This window comes from Pseudopipra pipra, chromosome 5 (genome assembly GCF_036250125.1).
Source record: "Pseudopipra pipra isolate bDixPip1 chromosome 5, bDixPip1.hap1, whole genome shotgun sequence".
In the NCBI taxonomy this organism is placed as follows: Eukaryota; Metazoa; Chordata; class Aves; order Passeriformes; family Pipridae; genus Pseudopipra; species Pseudopipra pipra.
Window position 1 is genome coordinate 69,715,926 of NC_087553.1, and position 27,016 is coordinate 69,742,941.

At 42.6% G+C, this 27,016-nt stretch overlaps 1 protein-coding gene and 1 long non-coding RNA gene across 7 annotated transcripts in view; one reads left to right on the forward strand and one right to left on the reverse strand.

Moving 5' to 3' along the window:
* LOC135415034 (uncharacterized) overlaps positions 1 to 27,016 on the reverse strand; it is a 621,260-nt gene that overhangs the window by 37,323 nt on the left and 556,921 nt on the right. The gene's annotated exons all lie outside the window — the stretch shown is intronic.
* The window catches only part of USP6NL (USP6 N-terminal like), a 117,327-nt gene that overhangs the window by 35,899 nt on the left and 54,412 nt on the right, over positions 1 to 27,016 (forward strand). For 5 of the 6 annotated variants that reach the window (XM_064656513.1, XM_064656514.1, XM_064656516.1 and 2 more), the window contains 2 exons: positions 17,338 to 17,411; positions 19,810 to 19,892. In XM_064656513.1, coding sequence (XP_064512583.1) covers positions 17,338 to 17,411; positions 19,810 to 19,892 — 157 coding nt within the window. Of the gene's footprint in view, positions 1 to 9,653; positions 9,811 to 17,337; positions 17,412 to 19,809; positions 19,893 to 27,016 lie in introns of those variants that run through there. The other variant, XM_064656512.1, reaches the window with a different exon arrangement.

The following is a 27,016-nucleotide window of genomic DNA, read 5'->3' on the forward strand; positions in this document are numbered from 1 at the left end:
TTGTAAATTCTCTCTCTTCTGCTTTTCTAGTGCCAGGAGGTGTTAGGTTACCAGAGAACAATTCTCCGGGTCACTGCCCCGGCAGGGTGTTGAGGGGCAGGGTGAAGGTTGCAGTGTCCGAGCTGAGCCCCAGCCTGGGCTGTACCTGGAGTTCTGACTGAGTGTTCCAGCCCCACCTGCATCCACAGCACCCAAACAGATCTGCACCATCAAACAGCAGCAGCCCTTCAGGACATTCCCGCTAAAGATTTTTGATTTAGTAAAGCCTGATCAGCTGAGTGGCAAATCCCTGTATTTGTCTTGTGCTTTCACTTAAAATCCTGTGTGTTTATCTGAAAAAAAGGCCTTAGTCTGTGTTAGAGGTGATTCAGTGAAACAGCACCCAGGCTCAACAGCACCTGAAGAGAAATGGCTGTTTGTGGGAGTGTTTTAATGGAGGGGGAACTTCCCCGGGGTGTGCAGCTGACTCATTGCTCAGAGAATCCTGTCAATAATGACTCTGAGGTGGCCTCAATGTTACCCTGGGATTGAACAGCCTGTTGTGCCTCAGGTGCAAAGTACTCTCTGTAGCTTTTCTTTTCCTACGTGTTTATAGCACCCGTTATCACAGTGATGTGAGCTCTTTGTTCCTGTTGTCAATTTTTAGGTTTCATGCTCTTCCCAAACAGTGGGTGTTGGCAAATAAAGAGTACGTGTGAGTAATTTTATAGTGTTCAATGGTTACACCCCTGGATTTTCACACACCAGGGAAGAAAGTGAGGTAGGGAAGGAGAAAAGCAGTGAGCAGAATTTCTAGACTAAGTACACGAAGTTTGCACTGATGACTAACACACCCCAAGAGCTGTTATGTTTAGTGTGGATTATGGTAAAATAAATTTAAGTTGAAAATTATCTGTGCTTCTTCTCCCAGCCTTAAGGGAGTCTGAGTTGTTTATGAATTCTCTCAAAAACTTGCTGTCATAACAAGTTGTTTGTTGTTAAATTAACTGGTTTCAGAAAACTCAGACAGGAGAAATATTTGGTATTTTCCCCTCACATTTAGACTTCTGCGTTGGCAGATGACAACTGTACTGCTGAAGAGGGAAGAGTTGATGAAAGGCTTTTCATCAAGTTTGAAGCCCCTGGAGTAATAACTCCTAATCCTTCCAAAGTGCTGTAACTCAAGGAAATTTTATGATGTTCATCCTCTTCATTTCCTCTGCTATTGCCAGACCTCCTGGGAACACCTTAGCAGAGATGGTGCCTTAGTTTTACTGCATTACAATTCCTTGTTTCAAGGAGATGCTTTGGCTTTGTTTGTAGTGACATCAGAAATGCACGGTTGGGATTTCAATGTGTACTGAAGGAATGTTTTGGTGGTAAGAGGGAACCACAATTCATAACCAAGATGTTTTTCCCTTGCAAGTCATTTTGGGCTTATCTTCAGTGATGAAAATTTCAGGCTTGAATTTGCTGAACTTTCATGTGAAGTCGATGAATTTCAGAGTGAGTGTTGTACCCGGTGGGAAGGTTTCCTGCCTGACACTGTGGCTACATCTCCAGGTCAAAAGGAGGTTTTAAAAGCAGTTTGGGCAGACCAAGAGCTTTGACCTGTATGTGCAGCTGCTGGTGGTGCTTAGGGCTCAAAGCCATTCTCTTGTGAAGAGTCGAGTTCCGATGTTTGGTTGATGCCTGGAACCGGTGAGCCCTGTCACTCCTGGTCTGTCCAGGCTGCACAAATGAGAACTTGAACCCTCCCCGAAGTGCTGAATCCCCAAACTGCCTGTCTGTCCCAGTGCACACACGGGCTGGGTCCGGGTTTGGCTCAGCTGGGGCCTCACCGAGCACAGCCGGTGCTGTTCCCGCTCCCTCGTGGAGGGCGCAGCTCCTGCCCGCCCCTGGGGAGGGCTCTGCAGTCACTCTGCTTTTCCCAGGGTACAGGATGCTCCCTGCCAGATGCTGCTCCACAGGCTCGACCAAGGCTTGACTCGTCCTGTGGATTTTGATACTGTAAGGGATATGAGATTTGGAGAGTTTGACAGGGATCTTTTTTGAATGAAACAGGTTATTAGGATGGACTGAAATGTGTAAAAGGGTTTATTTGTGTATTTTCCTAGAGCTAACCCTTGTAACTTGGAATAGGTGTTGCCAAAGTATCATAGTGTTTGCATTAGATGAAGTAGACATTTTCTGTGTACTGAGTTCAGAATTGCTTTTTAGCCATTTCTGTTGAGATATGAGAGTCTGATAAATGGTCAGATTTTTCTGGGTTATGGGTGGTTTGCTTTTTTTTTTTTATTTTTTTAAACAGACTGTACTGGTTACAAAGTGGATCTTCATTAGTAGGTTTAATGCATTATTGACTTCAGCATTAAGAAATAAATGGATTTTTTGCTTGGTGCCTGTGCACCAGGCTTAGACTAAAATTAACCTCGTGTTTGTCTTGCAACAGAAAACTTGTTAAGGTGTTTGCAGTGTGTGTTTGTAGCTCTTCATTTTGCATCAGTACTTAGATAAAAGTACTGATTTTGAGCATTGAGTAGCATTGAAAACGTGACAGTGGGTTTGTGCTACTGAGGTACCTCAGCGTTTATCTTCCTCTCAACCAGTCAAGGGAAGTGTCAGTGATACGTCTGTTAATGGACTGATTACTAAAGTAATTGTTTCCATGCACCAGCAGAATAAATTAATAATTATTGTCTTAAGTGACTGCCAGATATTTGTAAAACATTTTCAGAATGAGCCAAATGGTGCCTCTCACTGTGATCTCATACTTGAAGGAGACTTATGACCTCTTTGGAACATTCTGTTCTGATCAACCTGTGTTATCTTTTCAAATCAACTGCTCAAACAAACGGCTTTTCATTTTTGTTTTGTGGTTCTGTATTACTACAGCTTTGTGCCTGACCTCACTGGTACTGGTGTCTCATGTTATCTGTGCTTAAATGCCAGACTGTCCTGAGGTGTGGGGATGAATTAAATCTAAAAACTAATTTGATGTTATGTTTAGCAAAAACTGATTGAAATAAAGGTGGTGATATAACTTAGGCAGAAGGTTTGTGTTACTGGTCCAATGTTTTGTGGATAAACTACCACAAAGTTTGAGGGATTGATCTTTTTTCCTTTGGATTATTTTAACCAAACTCTGAAGTTGTTTTATATTGATAAAGATTTTAGCTGATGCAAACTAGATGGAGGCAAACAAATTAGTACTGCTATTGCTAATTACCAGTGTGACTGTAACTGGCTTGGGATTTGGTGGGTATGGCTTTGGGATTTACTGCAGCCCCTCTGCTGTGCTTTCCCTTGGCTTCAGGCTGGGACCCAGACACGGGAGGCCCTAATTCCTGCTTCGCCTGGGAAATGCTGTGGCTGTTTACTTTGCTTTGTTTACCAGCCCTCAGTCAGTGCAACTGAAAACAACAGAACCTTCTTGTCTATCACCAACTTCCTTTTCTCGGAGCAAGGATGAAGAAACTTCCCCAGTTTCTGCTGCCGTTCAACAAACTTGTTTACCCTTCCTCTTGTTGTCTTTTACTCCTCCAGCGCTTCCTATAACCTCTTTATAAACATAAAAAACATGGATCTAGTGCATGGATGACACTTAAAATGATTTCAAATGTTCAGAGGGAATTTCAGTATTTTCCCCTGTCTCAAATGCCATTTTAGTTTTTAATTAAGTGACAGATATTAGAAGGAGCTGATGACTCAGGTTTTTTCAGAGCAGCCCCGTGCTGTGTAGACACGACTGATGTTACAAGCAGGCAGGTGTCTAAATTTGTCTTTGATGTCTTTCTGTGGACTTAGTGAAACTTATCCTAGTCACCAAGAGAAGGTTTAGTGTCATGGGAGCTTCTTGGTGCCATTCAGACTTCTCATAGGATTCGCTCAGAGGATCCTGTTTGTACTTAGGGTATTACTGCAGTTAAAATGTTTATCTGCTCAAAGATGAATAGCTCAGAGACAGCCATTGAAGAAAGCTGTTCAGCCACGGTGAGCAGAGCTGTAGTGTGTAACTCAGTACTTTTATTTTTGTGGAGACACTCTAAATATGTCAAGATTATAGTTAAAGTTGAATAGAGAAGGGCCTCACAGCTCCTCTGTGACTTCTACTGGTTTGTTCAGTGTATCCCAGTGGTAGATGGAGGGATGGGTGAGATTCACACTCTCTGGAATGGATCCCAAGAGCCTGTCCAGCAGCCTGGAGTAACTACAGTGACATGCTTTTGCTGGTATAAAGCAAGAAATGCCTTTTCATCCTGCCAGAATATTAGCAATACTTAAGATTTTATTTTCCTGATGTGTGTGTGTTGAGGTGAAACTGAGCTTATGGAAATAAATCCTGCCATGTGGAGGCTGTGCCCAGAGAGGCAGAGCAGGGACACTCAGGTTGAAGTGTGGACAGGGGCTCGGGCTGGTTTTTTGGGGGAAGGAGCAGCTCCTGTGCACTCCGTGCTGTCTCTTCCAGGAGAAGGCAGAAATTTCAGAGGCTGGCAGTGCATGTGCAGCTGGTGAGTAAAGGCTGGTGCTATCAGTGGCTGCTCATCCGCTGCTTGTTTGCAAACGCTTCCTTTTCCGTCTCACGGAAGGGCCGGCGAGCTTTGGGCAGCGCCGTTCCCGAGCAGCAGCGTGGGCTCAGCCGTAGGTCGGGGCTCAGCCTTAGGTCGGGGCTCAGCCTTAGGTCGGGGCTCAGCCGTAGGTCGGGCTCAGCCTCAGGTCGGGGCTCGGGCTCAGCCTCAAGTCGGGGCTCAGCCGTAGGTCGGGGCTCAGCCGTAGGTCGGGCTCAGCCTTAGGTCGGGGCTCAGCCTCAGGTCGGGCTCAGCCCCAGGTCATCGCGGAGGGCGCGGGGCAGGTCGGGGGGAGCCGCTCCTCCTTCCCGCGATGCTCTTCAAGTGCTGCTCCTGCCACCCCGGGTCAGTGCTGGTGTTTTTCTGAGCTGGCTTGGAGCTCTTTAGTCTTATGAACTGGCAGAACGGCGTCTATTACAAAAACAAACCCTCCTTTTCTTCCTGTTGTAATCAGTTAAATCGGCTGTGTAATTAAATGATGAGCTGGACTGTGGGTACGGCAGTGTATTCAAAGATGGGCTGTGTAGAGGAGCAAACCTCTTTGTTTTAGCCAGTAAATGATAGAGATGAATATCAATATAGATGAAATTTTGTTAATTGGGGAACTTTTGTAATTTCTCTGGCCCTACAGAAGAAATAAAACAACTTCCTCAAAAATGAAGACCCCGTTTTAAAAGTTTCTTCCAGAGTCTGTATGAGCATTGTTTTGGTGATGCTTTAAGGCTTCACATCATTAATACTAAATTTTAAAATATAATTATTGTTTGGTTCATTAATTTTGACTAATGCTGAGATAAAAATGAATAATCAGGAGACAACATAATTAGTGCAGTGTGGCAACTGACTACTTGATTGAGTCTGTTAATGTGGGAAGTATAGCTCTTGCTATGAAATGTTCTGCTTTTTATCAGGATCTAAAATATTAGAACCATTTTACTCTTTAAATTGATACTGCAAATTGCAGTGCTGTGAAAACATTCACATTCTACCACTAATGAAAATGTTCAAAACAGGAAATCTGAAATTATGTTTGAAAATAATGTCAAATTTTCAGAGAATATTTTTAATGTTCTTTTGATTTATGTTGCTGGAAAAAAAAGTGATTTTTGTTTGTCATCCTGATGTATGGCATTGGGAAAACGAAGAGGAAATTTATTGCAGGGAATGGTTGTGTTCAATCTTGCTGAAAGATTGTTTTGCCTGTATGTTTAGTAGCCTGTCACAGTTAAAAGAAGTATGAGCAGCCTCAGTGTGCAGAAGGGATATTTTAGTTTTCAAAAGCCTCTGGGAACTGCAGACATAATATACTTTTAAAGTACAAGGGATCAAAAAAAAATGGCATTTTCAGCTGAATTTGCTTATAAAATCATAACCAGTACCTGAAAAAACACTGGTATGAAAGAATGACTCGACTTATATTAGGTTGAGGGTAAAATTCCTGTAATCTTCCTGCTTTTTATCTGTCAGTACTGCTTCTGATGAGGTTAAGTGTCTGATCTTACTGTATAATGCAGCAGCTGATTTGCAGCATATTTTATTAAGACATTAATTATAAAGGCTGGGACTAGTGCTGGGAAAGGTCATGGATTTCAGGGGAGTGTGGGAGTAATGCTCATGGGCTGTAGATGAAGCAGATTATATGTTACAGCAGGATCAGTTCTAGCCACAGTAGGAGTTCCAGGAAATTTAATCTTTGGTGGAAGACCATGAAATAATTTCCATGTAGCAGAAACCCTCCTGTGTTTTTCCATGAAGGCTGGATCTTTGTCTCTCCATCGCTGCTGGGTTCTGAGGTGTTGCAGGAACAGCACTGGCTGTGTCTCCTGGAACTGTGAGATGCAGATCTGCTCCCATCACCACTGGAACTGTTCAGAGGGCTGGAATTCCTGAGCTCAGCAGAATATTTGCATCTCCTGACAGATGAAATGTGTAGGTGAGGGACCACTGCACTGGGGCCAGAACGCTGCTCTTTGACAGCAGTGAGGAAAACCAGCAGTGAACTAATGAAAAGGCCAGCTGCCAACTGCACCCTTGGGAAGAGGAGAACAAAGGATGACTTAGGCTCAGACATAAGGCATTAGGTAGTTGTTGCACAGGTCAGACCAGTCTTAACACACTGGCAAGCCCCAAATTATACCCAGCCCAAGTTTTTACATTGAAGTCTAAGAGCTGCCATAAATGTTTTTTTGGGTTGTGTTGACAGAGTCATGGGCAGGAGGGTGAGTTGGGTATTGTTTGTTTTTTTTTTCTCCTTTTCTTTCAAGAAAGCAGCATTGTTCAGAGCTGGGCTTACTCTTTTCAGCGTAGCTTGTCGCAAATTGGCAATTATGGTTTCTTCTGGCTTTGCAACTGATTATGTTAACCTTCAGCAAATTAATTATCTTCTGGCTCATGACTGCACACACAACACTTTGTGAAATGGAATTACAGTAGAACACTGCCAGATCTTGTCACTCCACTTTGTAACCCGTGTGGTGACATTCAGAAGGCTCAGTAGTGAGGTGATGACATGAGCATTCCAACTGGAGCTTCCAGCTGGTGAGTTGTAGGCAGAGCTGATGGAGATGATTCAATTTTCAGGTGTACTTATCCAGAAAAACAAATTGCAAATTAGGACTAAGTAAATGGACAAGTTGTATTCTATTAGATTATGTTCTCTTTCTGTTTTTTTTGCTGGTTTATTCTGAGTTTTTTTCTTTCAGTGCTCTATTAACTAATATGTATCAGTAAGGCTCTGTTACTAAAAATAGTGATAGACATGTTGCAGTAACTGATTAATATTGGTAGAATTCCTCTAAGTCCTTTCTTAATTGCTGCTTTAAAGTGAGATAGTTTGGGTAGTTGATTTAAATTCTCTGCAATATATAGGCTTCTAAATTCTCATTTCTTGTTTGGACACAGGTTTCTTCTGTGGAATATTGCTTAGCAGGGCTGCCTTGCTTTCCCTGCTCTTGCTTTGAGTCCTTTGGGGATCACTTTAAAATTGCTTTGAGGGAGTTTTCAGTAGCAGTTAATTCTACTCATTTCCAAAGTGACCATTTTCCACTGGTGACTGTGCAGCGTCTCAAAGGGGATGTTGCAATACTGCAGGTATTCTGCCATAGTGAAACTCGATTTTTTCACTAAGAGGAGAGTGCAGTCATCTTCAGAAAAGTTAAATCTTTACTTTCATTTCTTTCACCCATTACTCATGCTGTAAAACTACAATAGGGTCTACTCTGAAGACATGCTGATTAATGGGGGGAGGGTGCACGTATTTTGCTGTTGGCATAGGGTTTTTTGGTGCAGAGCATAGTGCAATATATTGATTTTACAAATAGCTTTGCCTTTTTTTTTTTTTCTTTGGAAGAGATAAAAAAATTCAGTTAAGCCAAAATCTTTCCTCTGTGTTAAGTCTACTTGAAAACACCCACAAAAATAGACATGCTAAACTTAAGAGATGTCAAAGAAGTGTCAGTATATACAGGTCTAGTGTAGCTACAGTGTGTGTGTGTGTGTATAGATATATATAGATAGATAGATATGTCTGTAATATGGCTTATTGCTGCCTGGGGGAAGGTGTGGTAGAAGAGCACCAGTGCTGTTAAAAAGCAGGTTGTTTTCAAGTGGTGAAGGTGTATCTGTGAGAGGGTTAACCTGGAACAAGTGCTTGTGTTCATTGAGTGAGAGTTCTTTTCATCCTCACCACAAATACCCTCTCAGGTAAAAAACCAGACAGTAGCTGGTTTTATAAAACCAGTTGAGCAGTTCTGCGATGAGCAAAGTGGAAGATTATTTCGGTCTAGCAAGAGGGTTGCTGCTGTGGGCATGGGGATGTCAGCAGTTACAGACTGCTTTGGAGGGAAATGTGCCTGGTGTTGGGTATGGCACTGGCTTAGTCTAAACTCACACTGAGACCAGGGACTAAACTACTGACACCTGGGTTTGGGTGGGATCCATGAGCAGCAATCAGTGGTAAAGACAAAGGAGCTGCTGCTCATTTCCAGGCTCGGTGCTCAGCCAGGCGATGTGGGGAGGAAGGTTAAAACAATTGAAGGAACTTAATTTTTTTTCAGTCTCTGGGGGAAAAAGAACAGTTTGACACACTTGATCAGATCTGTCTTGTGTTCCTGGCATTTTAGCACTTCTCAGAGCACAAGAAAACCACAGAATGGTTGAGGTTGGAAGGGACCTCTGGAGGTCATCTGGTCCATCCCACTGCTCGCAGAGCTGGTTACCCAGGATCATGTCCAGGTGGCTTATGACCATCTCCAAGGATGGAGACCCCGTAGCATCCCAGGGGAACCTGTGCCAGTCCCACTGATCATCTCAGTTGGCTTCACAAGCAGCTGGAAGCCCACCCAAGTCTTCCACGCTGGGGCTGGCAGCGTGTGTGCCCCGACTTCCTCAGGCTGGGCAATGGAACTGGCTGGCTCCTGGCTGCAGGCAGCAAACCCCAGCTGACTGGTTGTGGGAGAGAGATGTGTGAGGGCTAAAATCTATGCAGGAGAATGGCTTCGTGTGTGCCTGTCCTGGAATATTTGGCATGGAGATCTGTTTTCCAGGTTTTGAGGATGCAGATGAGTTCTACCAGTTTTAAATCTTGAATTTTTGTTCCTTTAGCAACAAAAATGTTCCTGTCAAATTCTGCCACACCAGGTATTTCAGGTCCCCAAGATATCCTGAACAATGAAGGAGTTTAGAGCAGAAAATATGTAAACTCTCCATTCTGCCCTCAGGGAATGCCAAACAGTTACAGAAATTGAAACTATTTTAGAGTTACTCCATTTCATAGTTTCTTAAGTAAGAAGCCAGAAATAGGGTACTTCAAGCCCCATTTCTAGTAAGTCTTTTCAGTGAGATGCTGTTCCTGCAGCGCTGGGTAAATACCAGTAAGAATTCTTAGCCGAGAGTGTCACAGGAGCCGCGGCCTCTGAAGCTGTTTGTTCCAATCCCTTTGTTTATTATGAGCTGGAATGCGGGGCTGTGGGCTGGGGTGGGAACAGCAGCGTGGTGCCTGCCTGACACTTCCAGTGACAAATGGCAGCTTTGTTTGAGGAGCTGCAGCTCGTGGAGCTGTGGAGGGGCCGTGGCTGGAAAAAGGAGCACGTGTCAAGTGGCTCAGTTGTGTGGAGCAAGTGCTGCGAGTGGAGGAGGAGAACTTTCCCCTGGTCATTTTTGGTAAACTAATTTAGAATATGGTCTAGAAACAAACAGGTTTGCTTCATGAAGACTAAAACAGAGCTCTACAAGGACTGGGAAGAAAATGACGATCTAAAGACTGGTAAAGCATTTTTATTTTGTGTACTGGTCTTTAATTCTGTATATTGTGCTTGTTTTACTTCTCTCTTATTTCAAATTAGTCATAACTGAGTTTTAAGTACTTAATACTACTAAGATAACGATGTTTAATTGTGGAAGAAATGTAGCTCAGTTAACTTCTGGAAATATGTATTTCTGAGGTGTTGCTACAGAAAAGGGATTGCTTTTCTAACTAACTAGTTCCCTTTATGTTAAAACTTTTTCTCTGTGTTAAAAGTTCTCTCTGCATGAGAAGAAAAAGAAAATATAACAAATTATGCTTAATCCCTTTTGTTCAGAGCGGGTTTAATGTTGATGTGCAGGTATTTACCAAGATTTTTCCTTTGGAACATCATGTACCCACAACAAAATACTACCAAGTGTACGTCATGGCTTTTCCTTCGTTGTTTATGGGAATGGACTGGAAAGTAAATAAACAGCCTGAGTATTTAAGGGACTTTCTGATATGACCAGAGACTTTGTTGCTCTGATATGTGCTTTGAATGTGTAGATGTGGAGCAGCTGGTGGTAGTGCCTGCAGACAGGAATTTGTGCCAGTGCAGCTCTTTGTGCACTGGAATGTGTAATGTGCAAACAAGCAAGAATTGGGGTAAAGTAATGGAAAACAAATTAGCATGTTTCAAGTCTTTTGGGCTTTTCAGAGTGCTCTGCTGTTGAAGAGACAGTATGGTAGGTCAGAGAACAAAAAAGGGAGAAATCTCTTTTCAGAATTTGGGATAAGGTTGTGGGGGATGCTGTTAATATATTGGGCCTCAGCTGCATGGGAAGAGGCATTATTTCTGTGGGTGCTGGTCCACAGCAGCTGAACATGAGCTGGAGTGTGCCCAGGTGGGCAAGTCCAGTGGCATCCTGGCTTGTACCAGCAGTAGTGTGGCCAGCAGGACCAGGGCAGGGACCATCTCCCTGTACTTGGGCCTGGGGACACCACACCTCAAATGCTGTGTTCAGTTTTGTGCCCCTCGCTCCAACAAAGACATGGAGATGCTGGATCTTGTCTGGAGAAGGGCAGTGGAGCTGGGGAAGGGACTGGAGCACAAATCTGCTGAGGAGCAGCTGAGGGAGCTGGGGGGGCTGAGCCTGGAGGAGGCTCAGGGGACCTTCTCGCCCTCTACAACACCCTGGAAGGAAGTTGCAGCCATGTGAGGGTTGGGCTCTGCTCCCAGGTAACAGGTGACAGGACAAGGGGAAATGACCTCAAGTTGCATCAGGGCAGGTTTAAATTGGATATTAGGAAAAATTTCTCCATAGAAAAGATGGTCAAGCCCTGGCACAGCTGCCCAGGGCAGTGGTGGAGTCACCATCCCTGAAGGTATTTAAAGATGTGTAGATGTGGCACTTGGGGACATGGTTCAGTGGTGGGCTTGGCAGTGCTGGGTTGGTGGTTGGACTCAATGATCTTAGAAGTCTTTTCCAACCTAAACAAATCTGTGATTCTTCTTAAATTTATGGCACATCTGTAAGAGGCAGCTTCTGCTGCTACTGATGCATAAGCACTTGTACCTGCTGCTCCTTCAGTACCTGTAAGGAGCTCTGAGGCTCTCGGTGGTACTTGTTTTGTGCTAGGGGTTTGTCCCTTGAGGAGGGAGTTGGTTCTTGGCTGTTGTTACCTTTTCCAGGTGAGGTGCTGTCAAGCCATTTTTTAGGCTGTTTCAGAGACCATATCACCAGTGGGTTTGAGTATCCCCAAAGACCATTCCTATAAGTTGTACAACTACTTTTGCAGCAACCAGAGGTGTGTGTGCTCGGTGCACTGCACATGGGGATCACTTGGAAAAACAGTGTGCCTTCCTGGTTTGCAGTTCTGGAGCTGAACAGGATTAGAAGCCGTGCAGGATTAGGGAGAGCTCAAACTAAAAGTACTCAGTAAACCTTGTAGAGAGCAGCTTTTCTCCTTGTGGGAAGGACCAGTGTTTTACTGTCTTTGGCCCTTCCTCCCTGGGCAGCAGCTCAGTCCTGTCAGGCTGTGATGGAGCCCAGGTGTAACTCTGGGCTCTTTATAAGTCACCCCTGACCAGGAGCAGCCAAGCTGCTGCCAGACTGTCACAGGCTGTTCAGCTCCTCCTTGACTGCTGGAAACACAAGGGATAGTGCTGCCATCTCCCCACTCTTTATTTTGGAAAACTGAGCTACTGCAGGGACTACAAGAAAAATCCTGTGTTTTTCTTGGTGATTTAAATGAATACAAAAATACATTATTGCTAAACTTATTTTTACCTTTTTTTTTTTGTCTTCTTCCCTACCCCACTTTAAAAAAAATGTATTTTAGGTGCATTATGGGGGGACCTTGGATCAGGGTTCCCTGGTGTCTGTAGATGCCTACATACATAGCTGCCATCCCTCCCTGGGGAACAGGAGGGAGAAGATGGCTCAAAGGCAAGAGTAAGACAGGATTGTTTCTTTGTTTTTGTTTTTTTTTTTCCAGTTCCATCAGATCTGCCAGACTGTAACTCTGCTTCTTGCAAAAATCTCTATCCTTGAGAAGGTTTACTACTACTCAGAATTTAATTTTTGCACGTATTTATAGGCCACAACCTTATTTTTTTCTTTACTAGTGTTTTCTTTTTACTTGGATCTGTTGTTTGGCTGTTGAATATTTCACTTATGGCAGTTGGTCCATTCCACTTAGTCTTGCATTCATTATAGAGCATAAAGTTATGTATTTTTTGTTTACATTGTGTCCATTAACATTATTAGTTCCTCACTTAAATGTACTGCATTTGCCTTTCTTCCTGTAGCATTGGAAGAATATGGAATTCTGGAAAAGTAAGGTGTTGTCCCCAGTATTCCTCACAAGCTGCAAGATACTTAGAATTGCAGCTTCTCAGTAGGAACTGAGAGTTCTCAGTTGGTTTTCCAGTTTGTGTAAGAAGCCTGTTTATTAATAGTCAGTTTTAGGAATTTATTTTAATTTTGTGTTATGTTTCTCCAATTTTTTGTATCAATTGACTGAGCTGGACAGTGTTTTTGAAATTTAAAAAAAAAGTTCAGCTTTAAAAATGTGGGTTTTTATTTTAAATGAGATTGTGATGCACAGAGAGACCATCTAATAGTGGATAACAGGATAACACCCAACATTCATCTGTAAATTTGTTCTTATGAAACAAAGCTGGTGTCTCCAGGTCACTCATTTCCTCTCAGAAAATACTGGAGCCTAGCAAGGATTGTTCCTTGTGTGGGACTGGGTTAATTTTTTGCCTGTGCCACAGTCCATCCTGTCAGCACTCTGTTCCTTTGCAATTCTTTGGTAACTGGTGAGGGCAGGAGAGACTCATTAGAGTGCCAGAGGAGGAAAGCTGCTACTGCTGCTGGGAGGGCTTCCACTTCCAAGGGCTGTGGCATCCCCAGGTGGCTGATTCAGCAGGCCTGCCTTTGGAGCAATTTCAAGGCAGGGAGCTGCAAAATAAACCCACTTCTAGTCCCACCCTTCAGTATGCCTTTGGAAGTTTGGATCTGGCAGTTTATCAGTCATCTCAGCAGCACTGACAAGTCAAACAGTCTGATTTCCAAGTGGAGCAGAACAGCAGGGTCTGGCTGTGGTGTTGGTCCTTTTTCACGTCATTGCAGGTTGGAGTTTTCTGTTTGAATTTCTGTTTCTAGTGATGCTTCAGTTCCTTTGCATGGTGCTGTTCAGAACTTACACATTTTGTAAGTGTGCACACATTTTGTGTGTAAATTTTGTAAATACAGCAAACAGGTCAGAGTGCTGAGGGGCAGATACTCTCTGATGGGGAGTGTTACAGGCATCAGGCAAACAGGTCAGAAAATGTTGTTCCTGGCCTTTCTTTCTAGGCTTAACCTTTCCAAGAGCTCCATGTGTGCCACCTCCCTTTTTACAAGGAGTCTCATGGAAAAGACAGGGGGGATGGTACAAATTACACCTCAGGAGATTTAGGACATATGGAAAAATGTTGACAATGAGAACAGCCAGCCATTGGAATAATCTCCCCAGGGAAGTGGGACACCTTTAAGATTCAGCTGAGCAGGGTGCTGGGCTATCTTATCTAGGCTGTGTTTTTGCCAGCTTGCACCAGAGGATCCTGGAGGTCCCTTCCACCCTGGCATTCTGGGAGTGCTGCTGGGCAGGGTTTTAACCACGCTGCTTGTGCCTTGTAAGCCTGATTGGTTTTTGGGGGGACTTAAATGTTCTGTTTACCTTGCCATCATTGGCAGATTTTGTCATCTCCTTATTGATAATATATTTCCTCAGTTTTTGGTTCAAGTCAGTTTTCTGTACTAGTTAATTTGCTATATATTAATGCCAACCTCATCTGAGATTGCATTGTTTCCTGTGTAATGTGCTGTTCATCATCTGTCCTGCTAACCTTTAATTAGAAAATTTAATCATACTTGTGTCACATCTTTAACTTTTCACTGAGATAACACTTACTGAATAAAACTGATAAGACTTTAGAATAACAGTTATTTGTCTTCAATTTTGTAGTGATGTATTTTTGTGCCTAGGAAGGTGTTTCACAAAGAATTTTCCTTGTTCCCATACTTAGCTTTTACTTTATCAGGAATCATTGTGCAATTTCTAACTTGGAGATATTTAAATATTTCCTCTTAAGAGAAAAACCATGTTTAATGCTTATCTCCCAAAATATAACCTCTTGTGCCCATCACAAGCTGTTTTCTGGGTTTTTGGTGTGGATGGATTAACGAAACATTGAACTATCTCAGTGCAGCTGGAAGGTTCAGATGGTTCTGGCAGAAAGCAAAGAGGATTACTTTAAAGGCAATGAATATGATAATTTCCACACTAAATGTAATTGAATTGTCATGAGACACAGAACGTGCCAAACCTTGATTCACACATTCCTTCTGCAGAAGAAGGGAAGGTAAGGCAAGGCACAGCCATGTTTTCAGCAGAAACCAGGAACTTGGTTTCTGGTGCAGATAACATTTTGCATTCTTTTAAGCAAAGATTTAAACTTTGTTTCAAATTATGCCACTTATTCCCTCTGTGGTGGTGAAGAGCTGTGCATGTCCTTTTGGGTACATTTTAAGATAAAGTTATAACCTATTTTTAAATTCTGTTAAAGTATTGGCTACATAGTCCTTGAATGTACCAAGTACTATAATAAATATTGTCTATTTATTATTCAGCCATACTCTTTCTCAAATCTAATCTCTCTTTTACTTGGAAATCAGTGATAGGATTTTTTTCCCCATGTCTGGAAGCTCAGCAGCAGGTGTACTTTAAACAAGGAAGCTTTTCCCCCACATCTTTCCATTGGAGAAGTGGTGGGTTGCTCAGCACTTGAATTCTCTGAAGGAATATCAGCTTTCTAAGCAGGTTTAAAGTTTACTTTTTAAAAACCCATAGTTGGTCTTCTATAAAGACTTGCTGTAAGCACAGATCTGTCTTAGAAAATAAAACACAATTTAATTTTAGCTATGGTTCCTTTAGCTTCTCACTTTGTAAATAGTACTAGGGTTCATCTACTGCTTTTTTTCAGTGTTGATTTTGTAGCTTTAGTGGATGTTGTCAGTTTAGTAGATACACTGTCAACTAGTAAAGGATAAGAACCAGATTGTTCTAATTGTGCTGGAGGGGCAATGTGGAGTTCAGTGGGTGCCCTTGGGGGGACCCAGGGCTGGGGAGGGGCTCTGGAGGGCTGTGCTTGGTGTGCAGGAGCTGTGTCGAGCTCACATGGACAGCTGGGGTGATGGAGTCCTGCAGTGGCTGTAAAGATGCATCAGAGAAAATCCAACCTGAAACCAAAGTGCTTTGTGTCTTATGCTCCTCTTTAAGCTTAGGAATAAAGGTGCATCCAGCACCTGAAGGAGCAGGAAGAACAGTGCTCTGTTTGGGCACACCAGAGTCTGAGCAATATGAAATGATTCCACTCACCCCTTGTCTTACAAGGAGGAAATTATTTATTAGTTTTGTGGCTCAGAGATGTAAAGCTTCCAGATACAGCAGATGGAATTATGATTTTTTTTTTCCCCCTCAAATAATTGTGTAATAAACACGTGTGTGCTGGTTCTGGTGCACACTGGGAAAAAATGACAGAGCATTGACATCCTCACTAATAAATGGGAGTAATAGGATTGGCAAATGGTGATGATAAGCAGAAGGGGGCCAGAACTGGGGGTAATGAAGTGTAACTCCTGGGGGTCATAAAGGAAAGCTTTCAAGAGGCAGTCAGGCTTTCCCTCAGGGGGAGCTTAGGACAGGCATTGCTGTTCCCTGAGTGTTGGTGTTTGTGGCTGTGCTGGGTCACACTGAGGTTCTCTCTGCGTTCCCCCAGAGAAAGTTCAAGTGAAACCAAGCAGAGACCATGCTAAATCTCTAACAGATGGCTTAGAAGGCACCTTGGCACAACTTCTTGTCTAAATGTTGAGAAATATGTAGGTAAAGTTTATTAAAGAAACACTGGGTTTGAACAAATAATTGTGTTAATGTCATGTGATAGAAAACTGTAATATCCAGTCTGTTTTTCTATTTCATGGCCCAGATGGTTGGTATGTACAATTCCTGAAGTTCATTATGCTGCCATGAACTAGATAGTGAGGAAAAAACACGTGCTTGGAGTTATTTTTATAACATGGTGTGCTTCAAAAATATTTCAAACCTTTTTAAAGCTTTGCTTTATCGAAAGTTCATTGCTTTTCAATAATAAAAACAAATTTAAAGTTTGTTGATTTTTAACAATTGAAACTCTTAAATCTTTCACAAACTTATTAATTAAAGCTGATTTGCCTCCTTGGTTTGACATAATCACACTTGGGATATCAAAGCTGTTGCTGGATATTCAAAGCAGCAACTCTTCCTTTATTTGATGTCCTCTTTATGTTCCTGTCCATGTCCTGGAGATGGTTTCTGCCAAAGGAACAGGACTTAGCAAGACTGTTACTCCACTGGTGTAGTGAATGCTGCATCTGCAGTGTCCTGGGGCTTCCCCACACATCCTTTTGTTCTTGCCTGTCAGCCTTCCTGTTGTCATATCCTTAGTCCAGCTCTGGGTCGCCCAAGTTGCACTTCTGACAATATGACAACATCCCTCCCTGATTTCTGAGAAGTAAGTCTGAGGCAATTTCTCAGATGAAGCCATGCAGTGTTTCTTCAGTATTCCAGTACCTCTCTACAAATCATGTAAATGGCTCACACTTCTGTTCTAAGCCAGTAGGGTACATTTTGGCTTTCTTTGACTATGAGAATGTTTGTGGAATTGGCAACTAGTAGCTTTTGCTATTTTCTTCAGTCTTTCAGTTAGTGGATTGTGAAGAATCATTATTTTACTGTATTTATTGGTGGAAAATCAGCATCATTCTAAACTTGGCAATTAAGATGCCATCCAATAACTGTATTTTACTCTGAACAATATTCAAGATGTGCACTGAGGTCATGTTTTACTTTGATACAATAGCTTTGGCATTTCTCCATCCAAATTGTCTCCCTGAAGTTGATTTTTCCAAGTATTTAGCTGCAGTTCTTTGTTCACAATGAAGCAAATCTGAACAGTGTTATTTTAATTCTCTACAGGTGCAGATGCTGAGCAGGATGCTGCTATCAAACTTGCCCAAGAACGAGCAGAGATAGTTGCCAAGTATGACAGAGTAAGTGAACTTGTTAATAATTTTAAAGACATTTTATAGTCAATCTTAGTAATATGTCTGTTTTAAAAAATGAATCGTTGTTCCAGCCAGCTGTTGTTTAAAATACTCTAGTACTAATCTGATGGTTTCATGATACACTGGCCTCTGGGTGAATTAAATTCTTCCTCCACGAGGGATATTCTGGATAATGACTCAATCAGCTAATTTTTCAGGTGCATGGCAAGTTGCTTTGGGGCTATTTAAGGGGGTGTATTGTATTAGAAGTAATGAAAGTGGGGGGGTTGAGGCTGCTTGGTATATCTATGAGATTAGAAAGACACTTTTTATTTCTTTAATTTTTGGTTATGATAATAGAAACATTTAAATCGTTACAGACAAAGTAAAAGATGAGTGAGCTGCATTGTTTGTCAGATTCTTGTGGGCAGCTGAAGTGCCCTGATCATATCCTGTTACTTCTTGAACCAGGTGTCAAGTAAAAGCCTGGCACAGAGTGTGCCTAGAGAATGCCTACAGTGTGTTCAGGTATTTTTGTAACACTTGATGACTTTGCAAGTGTTGTTGGGGTACTGGGCAATAGAGGAAGCAAAAAACTTGTTTGTAGAGTTCATGAAGCATTTTCCATGCCAGACTCACTGGTGGTTTGCAGTGTGCAGGTGAGTGGCTGTGGCTGTTTGAATAAGGAAAGACCTGCTCATGTGTGGCAGGTTGACCCTGGCTGACACCAGGTGCCCACCAAGCTGCTCTGGCACTGCTCCTCACCTGGGCAGGGGAGAGAAAATACAAGGAAAGGCTTCTGGATTGAGATGAGGGCAGGGAGAGATCCCTCACCAGCAGACCTGGCTTTAGGAAATGGGTTTAATTTATTACTAATCAAATTAGAGCAGGATAATAAGAGAATAAAAATTAAGACTTAGAACATTTTCTCCCCACCCCTCCCTTCTTCCTGGGCTTAACTTCACTCCCAGTTTTCTCTGCCTCCTCCACCCCAGCAGTGCAGGAGGATGGGGAATGGGGGCCCTGGTCAGTTAATCACATGTTGTTTCTGTGGCTCCTTCCTCCTTTGGGATTGGACTCCTCACACTCTTCCCTTTCTCTAGCCTGGGGTCCCTCCCACAGGCTGCCCTTCTCCATGAACTTCTCCAGTGTGGGTCCTTCCCATGGCTGCAGTTCTCCATGAGCTGCTCCAGTGTGGGGTGCTTCCACAGGGTGCAGTTTTCCAGGAACAGGCTGCTCCAGTGTGGGTCCCCTGCAGGGTCACAAGTACTGCCAGCAAACCTGCTCCGTGGGGGCTCCTCTCTCCGTGGGGGCACAGTTCCTGCCAAGGGCCTGCTCTGGCATGGGCTTCCCATGGGTTACAGCCTCCTTCAGGCATCCACCTGTTCAGGTGTGGGCTCCTCCAGGGGCTGCAGGTGGGTCTCTGCTCCTCCAGGGACTGTAGGGGGACATCCTTCCTCACTGTGCTCTGCACCACGGGCTGCAGGGAATCTCTGCTCCGGTGCCTGGAGCAACTCCTGCCCTCCTCGACTGACCTGGGTGTCTGCAGGGCTGTTTCTCTCACAGGTTCTCACTCCTCTCTCCAGCTGCATTTTCTGTTGTGCAGTTTTTTTCCTCCCTTCTGAACTCTGTTGTCCCAGAGACACAACCCCTGTTGCTGATGGGCTCAGCCTTGACCAGTGGCAGATCCGTCCCAGAGCCAGGCTGGCATTGACTCTGTTGGACAGGGCAGAAGCTTCCAGCACCTTCTCACAAAAGCCACCCCTGTAGCCCCCTGATACCACAGCCTGGCCATGCAGACCCAATACACTCTGTGTTCTGAGTGGTGGCCTCTCTTCATACCCAGTAACCTGTGCAGAGCCCACACCAGAAGCAGATACAGCTGAAATATTTTTAAATTTCTGCCAGCCTTAAGTAGATTGGCAATTGGAGTGGGAGAGAGGGACATGAATGAGCACTTCAGTGAGAGGAAAACTCAGTGCTGCATTCTGTCTGTGGGCATCAGCTCAGGATTTCTGCAGGATGTGCTGTTGCAGGTGATTGTTCAGGAAAGATGGACTTTGGCAATGAAATGAGTAGAAGGCACTTTGTGGGGACCTTAGTGGACTGTTGTGGAGTTTAACAACAGGTGTGGGATCACTACAAGTCTGTGGTTGAAATCAGTGGTTGAAATGTATTCTGTGACAAAAAGAGATTTCCTGTGATGAAAGTACTGTTCCCAGGGGCTGGGAGAGGTGTGCTGCAGGGCTGGCCTGGCCACTTTAGGACTAGTGTTCTCCTCCCCCTCCTCTGACCTACTACCAGCATGTCTCAAAGGTTATGCTTGGAGTGGCTGAATCCTGTCGTATGTGTCTTAGTTTATTGTGTCATAAAACATCAATTGGCTTTTTATTTTTTCCTTTAGGGACGTGAGGGGGCACAGATTGAACCTTGGGAAGATGCCGACTACCGTCTGTACAAAGTCACAGATAGATTTGGGTTTCTACAGTAAGTAGCAACTTTGTAAAGAAAATAAGATTAAGAGTTTGCTACTATTACTATTTATGCTTTTTATTGTATTGCCTATTTGGTGAAAGTAATATTATGCCTTTTAATAGATCTTCTGGAAGCTGCTGTGTGAGTGTTACTGCTTTCACTGTGCTTTTCAGTTCAGTTCCTATCTGTTTATTTATTTCTGTAACTTGATCCTGCATAGGGGGAGAAATGTTTTAAATTTTTTTGTTTGGGGGGAATGAAAGTTGACAGTCTACAAAAGAGATATTTCAAGCTGAATTGCAGTTGTGAATAACTTAGTTGGATATAAACAACCTTGAAGTTCTTGGAAGGATTTATAAAAATTTTGTTGAAGTGTTGATTTTTAAAAAGCTCCCAGCACATTGAGGTTACTTAATGGTCATGTATGAGCAAATGTATCCCAGTCCCTCAAAGATAAATATCATTTGACTTCATGTATTTAATAACCTTAGTGAAATCTCTGCTGATTTGGTACCTAATGTTGAATCCTAAAGTCAAGTCAGAAAATGCCAGAATCCAGATCCAGTTCCCCTCTAGGTACCTCCTTTGTAACACACTCTCTGTCTTTTGGCAAATAAAGGATTAGAATATTAAATGATATTAGGATTTTTGTGCTTGGCAGATGTAAATATTCAGTTTGTAGAAACTGAATACAAGCAGAGTTGCCACTTTTGATAATATCAGGACTCTGGTGTTCTTGTTGTTTGGCATTTATGTTTGAACACGTGAAATTCAGTTAAAATCCAGAAAAATCAGTGATAAGAGGAAAACTTATTAATAACTATGTAATTTATAGTATGGGGGAAGGATGTGTGTATGTTTTGGTTTTTTGGGGGATTTTTTCCCCCGTCTTCCTTTTCTTTTGCCATGTCATTGTTTTTATAAGCTGTCAGTTAAAAAGTCATCTTCACCTGCAGACTGCTTTTGCCTCACTGGAGCGAGTTAATTTGGGGTATGGCATCCAAACAGTTGTGTTTTACACAAGGAGGTCCTTGTGTGGGTAAACTACAGCTGCAGCACCACGTGCCTGGTGTTGGAGCTGCAGTTGGAGCATTTTTAATGGAGAATGGATGTCACAGTTATTCCTTGCGCAGGAGTAATGGGAACTGCTTCCGAGTTCACCACGGACTTTGGTGTCCTTATGAACTCCTGAACTTTTCCTGGTACTTGGTATTTTTGTGTGTTAGGCATGGAATATTGTTACTCCAGTCCTCCCCAGTTGCTGCTGCAGTCAGTTTTCAGGAATGTTGCTGTTCCACAGCTCCAATGCCTTGGCATGTTTGGGATGCAGTTGGGCACATCAACATGGCCCAGGCTCTGAGCTCTGTCCCTGTAACTCAGAGCTGCTGTGGGCACCCTCAGATCCCACTGCAGGCATTCCTGGGCTGTGCCAGGGGGATGGACCTCAGTCATGAGCCCAGACCTCCTCCCTAGGAACATCTTTACTCACAATGCAGAGTTAATTGTCGTTACAGTCAGCTTCAAGGGATGAAAACAGAGATCTATAATACATGAAGACTGCACAGGCTCACAGTGTATGCAGATAATCTCTTCACTAATTGTGTCTATTTGTAGCTCATCCATGTCTTGTTACAAGGCAGATTTCACCTGAGAGTGCTCAGGTTTGAGAGGCTGCTTTATGATTCTATAAGAGAAATCCATTGCAAATGATGTTTTTACTTTCCTGGGAAATAAAATCTCTCCTAATAGAAGAAATACACTCAGGATAACCATATCAACTGTCTTGCCCTGAAGAGACAGTTTATATGGCACTGGAGAGTTGAACTGTGGCCTGGGTTTGTGTGTGCTGCCACCCTGAGCCTGTGCCACCTGCTGTGTCTGAAAGAAGCTCCTGTTCTGTGAGACTTTGGGATCAAGCAGGATGTACCAACAGCTTCCAATGATTATCATCCCTGAGAGCCATAATTCCCTGTGGTCCATCAGGTGTTTAAAGTAAGTTAATTGTACATTGACAAACAGGCCTGATGCACATTGAAACCTGAAAATCTGGGGACAGCACCAAGCTTACTGTGCTCCAGTCAGAGTCCACAGTGATTTGCAATCGTTTGTATTGACATCTTAAAATACTCAGTAAAATGTCTTTTGTGTCAGAAGGCTGCTGGGTGTGAGGAACAGGATGGAAAATTAGGGCTTGTTTTCTCAATCACAATAGGCTTTTATTATCATCAGTAGTTTTCTTTTTCCTTGGCTGTGTCCTGTTTGCAGCTTTGCTGGACTCTGTGAAGGGGCTTTCAAGGTTCTGTTGATTGCTGATAAGGCAGAAAAGATAATTTTTGGGGAATGAAGCACTCAGGCTGCCTGTGTAACTTGCCACCTGTTTAAAGATGGGAGAACATAAAGGCTAGAGACACTCTAAGAATAGTTTTGGTCTAGGTCTGCACTACTTCTGGTGTCCCAGTGCCCTTATTTGTGTGTCAGGCTGGGAATTTGTAAACTTGGGGAACCTGAAGACACTTCAGTTGTCTTCCTGCCATAACAGTAGAAGTGGGCTCAGGTTTTCTTAGGAGAACACACAGAGGCAGAGGGAAGGTGCCTTTTTATTTGGAGAAATTGGGTGGTGATTGGAAAGTGATAGGACCTTTCCCTTCAAGTGAAATATCTCACTTTAACCTTCTTTTAAGACCCACAGCTGATGTACCTGATATCCCTGGTCAGTTCTAAGTGTTGTAGTATTTACTGTTTACAATAGTTGGGACCATCTTTACCCAGCACTGTCTTAAATTTTCAGTAGCTGCTGCCCTAAGAACACAATTTAATTTGTTTGCTGCAGTATTTTATTTTGGAGTTCTGCAAAATGTGTGGATGTTCTTGTTAACTTTTCGATATTAGAAGGAAATTGGTGTGGACAGGTTATTAAGATAGCTACTTAAAACAAAAGAAAAAAAATAGCTGAGTTAATACCTAATGAATTTAGGGAAAAAGAAAGGAAGTTCAGTGAGAAGTACCAAAGCATTATAATAATGAGACTTGTTTGAAATGAATAAAGAGAAGTTTTAGAGGGAAGTGTGATGTGAGAAGGTTTTCAGCAAAGCCAAGCTGTAAAATAACTCATGGGGGGCTGAAGGGTTCTGTCCCTTGAGATGTTTAGGACCAGAGTGTGCAAAATGCACCTATGGGGAGTTTGGTCTGTAGGACTGACTAAATTGTAACAGCTGCTCTACTGAAAACATAAACTGTACATGAGAGGTGTGCAGGAACCAGAAAGAGTGAAAATCTCATTATTGGCTAAAATGTAGAGAATTTGGCCTTACCAATTGCTGTTGTTGCCAGGCTGTGGTGGGTCGTGGTCTCTTTAAGCCATGTGGTTTGTGGCAAACCAGTCTCAACTTGGGGATTTTTTACATAATGTATTGCCAAAGAACACAGCTTGTGATTGCTGATTTGGATACAGGGGACACACACACTCCAAAACATGAAACTTTAACAGACACCTGAAGGAAACCCCTGTCTCCCCTCTGCCTCCAGGCCAAACTTCCCTTGCTTTGTGCTGTGGGTTACCCTTGGCTCACCCCAGTTCCTTTGCTGAGGCACAGGCAGTGCAGGAGGTCCTGCATGGAAAGGCTCCTTTCTGCTGCTCCTGGTTTCTTACTTGTTTTCATCTCCTGTTCCTTGTGTCTTATGTGTTTTCTTCTGCCCCAGAGTGGGTCTCCCATGGGCTCCAGTCTCCTTGGAGGTACATCCCAGCATGGTGTGCCTCCCTCTGGGAGTGTATCTCTGGCCATGTTCCCAGGATCTCCTTCCCTGGGTCTCTTCTGCCTCTCCAATTAGTATTGCTCCCTTTATTAATATAGATTTGTTTCTATCAAGTACTGTTGGCCTTCCTCACTGTCACTGGGTGCACATGGGGTAGTGCCTGTTAAAACTTTACTCTTCACTTCCATAATGTTTCTCTTGGAGAATCCCATGTCAGGGACTCATCTTGTCATGACCACGAGTATTGAGAGAGCAGATCAGTATATTTTATACAGGTGCACTGTGGTTACCCACAAACATAAAAATATTAAAAAAAACCCCAAAAAGACAGCAAAAAACCTTCAGGCATAGTCCTTGTTCAATACAATTTATTTCCAGTAAAACTCCTGCTGCATTGCTGATGTCACGTGATGGTGCAGGAATGCTGACCAGTAGGGGTGATGTGAAAAGTGCCACTCAATTTTAAAAGGAACATTTTTTTCCTCTGGGAAGTCCAGCACCAGTGTCTGTATGTACAGTCTGCAGGGTTTTGATAAGATCAGACACTCTTGTCTAGAAAGTGCAGGAGAGGGAGAGTTTGTGCTCTACCTGTAGTTGCTGGAAGCCCAGCAGGACATCTCAGGGGACTCTGTAGGGCTCAGATAAGCCTGAGTGTGTGATAGATGACTCTTGCAATCAAGTATTTTAGGAATGGGAGAAATGCCTGAGATCTCTTCACAGATAGTCATAACAAAAACTGGTTTAACTGTTTTTGGAAATGAAAAAGGCAGAATGTGTTTGGTATTCATAAAAAATAAGGGGTTTGTTAGTTGATTTTTTTTTTCCTTTTTTCTCCCATTTTTTGGTTGTTTTTTTGTGTTTGTTTTCCTCTTCTTGGTTATGTTGTGTCTTTTTGGTCAACATTGTGTCAAGCTACCTCTTTTTTTTTATTATTTTTCCTCCAGATTTAATCACAAGTTCGGATTTCATGCTCAGAATACATACACAAAGCACCAGAGTCTTGCAGTTAAAAAACCCAACAACCAAACTAATAGAAAACAAAAAATTAAACCCTATGCCCAAAAACCAAACTCCAAACACCCTGCACCCCCCAAAAAAGCAGTTCCTTTCTGTCCTATCTCAGAACCTGGCTAAATTTTAAAGTAAATGTTCTTAGAATTTTCACTGTGGACTGTTCTCTTCTCCACAGTTTGCCTTGTAGATACTTGTGTTTGCAGTTTTTCTAGCAGCAGTCATTGATAAGGGAATAACTTCAGGGAAAGAAACCTGAAGGAATTTCTGAGTGTCTTGAAGCTCATAGCAGGCATTCCAGTAATGCCTGGGATCTGGGATTTGACCCTTCCCCCTCCTTGAATTCTTTAGTTGATTTGTTACTGTTTTGGGATGGTTGAAAAAGCTGCTGAAATAAGTGTGTCATTCCTTGGGTGGGGGCAAGTTCCCTACTACAACGAGGGACATTTTCAAAGGTCTTTATTTCTTTAAGCTGACAATTTAAATAATATCTATATTAATTTGTCAATTTGGAAGTGACAATGATATGAATAATTTCTATAGTCTAAAAATTATTAAAGGTCTTAAAGCAGCAAAAGAAAGCAAGAAATCCAAATGAAAGTCAATAATTTGTAAACAAATAAGAATTTAAGCTTTATCTGAAGATCATTGAAGCACATACTTAAAGATTTTTTTTTTTGTGAATATATCCTTGTATTTATTTTTTGTGAAATTCTCCAGTTAGCTACGGGGACAAAATAACTTTATTCCTTCCCCTTGCTCCTTGCCCCAGATAATTTTAAGGCTGAATGACCATTGACTGACTGGGGTTTGCAAAACAGCCTAAACTTCGTATGTGGGCCTAAAGAAGGGTAGAAGCTGAGAACAGAATTTTGCAACTCTAAAGGTCAAGACCAGTGTGAAGAGCTGCTCCTCTCTGGGGCCTTTCAACCCAGGGAAAATCAGGGAGCAGGATGAGCCAAATGGCCTCTGTGTCTGCTTAGGATGGCTCAGAAAGCTGAGATTTGAGCACATGCAAACAGCTCAGAGGCATCTTCCTGTCCCAGGAGGATTTATATTGCCTGCTCTCTTCTAGGTGTCCTTGTGTGTATATTCTCAATGATTCTTTTGTGTTTGTCTCTGTGCATCCCCCAGATGTGAGGGAGGCATTTGCCTTTATAAAAAAATCTTTTCAAGGCCACAGTTGTGCTTTCCTAAGTAAGATGAAAATCACATTGCTTTTTGGAATTTGGGACAGGTACAGCTCAAGGCCAAATTTTATTACTCCTCATTGGAAAACATAGGTTCTGACTAAAATGTGCTGAGTAATATATTGTGGAAAGCATTGTAAGTGTCCAGATCTCAATAGATACGAAGTAGAGATAACAGAAGAAACTGCAATTTATTTACTGCAACTTTTCAAGAGCTTTTTTCTTTCTATTGTTCACTGATGAATGCCAGCAATGGAATTGTCCTGGTAACTTTTGCTCATGAGCTGTGGAAGTCATAAGCAGCCATGATACATTCAGAAAATTAAGAAGTTATTTCACTTCTCCAGCTCGCACTGTATGAGTTCTTTTCAGGCCTTGTTGTTGTCTGTGTTAACTTGTATTAATAATTATCTTATAGCAATAACCAATATTGTCAAGTTTTGTGTCTAACTTGGGTGATTCAGTTTAAACACTTTTTACTACCTGCTGAATAAATGGAAACTGGGGATGTATGTGCAGTGTGGCAGATGCTCTTATGGTGATAAATATCCTGGGATCAGCATAGTGATGTTGGAAGTTTGTTTGTTTGTTTTTTAGAGAATAAAAAGTTGTACAATAAAAGTACCAGTGGTAGAAAACCCAGATGTGGTCCCATTCATGAGGCTCCCTTCAAAATTCGGGTTAGATTTTCGTGCTGCTCTTACAGTAGCTCAGTGGTGATTCTGATGGAATTGTACCAATTCACAGCAGCTGAGAATGTGACTCATACTCTTAGTCTTAATCCCCTGAGTCTATTAGAGCACTGAACATGCTTTGAGAATAGTTTGCTAATGATGGAGATTACCACGATGCCAGAGGCACTTTTCAAATAGCAGAATTCCTTCTTTCCTTTGCTGAGAGAGACCTGCCTGCTCTTCTCCATCAGCTTCACTCCTTAAAACAGGTATTGCATTTTTATTAGCTCTGATGCATTTCTGCAGCATGCTCCAAAGAATGAGCTAGGGGAGCTAAGAAGTGGAGAGCTCAATCAAGGATTGTGAGATACTCTATTAAATGAAGCTATTGATTCTTTTTTTGTTGTTTTTGGTTTTTTTTCTTTTTTTTCATTAACCCTGAACTTTTTAATAGGGAGCAATATGATGAGCAACCAGTTATCTTCTCTCTCTCATTCTGTTTTTTGGT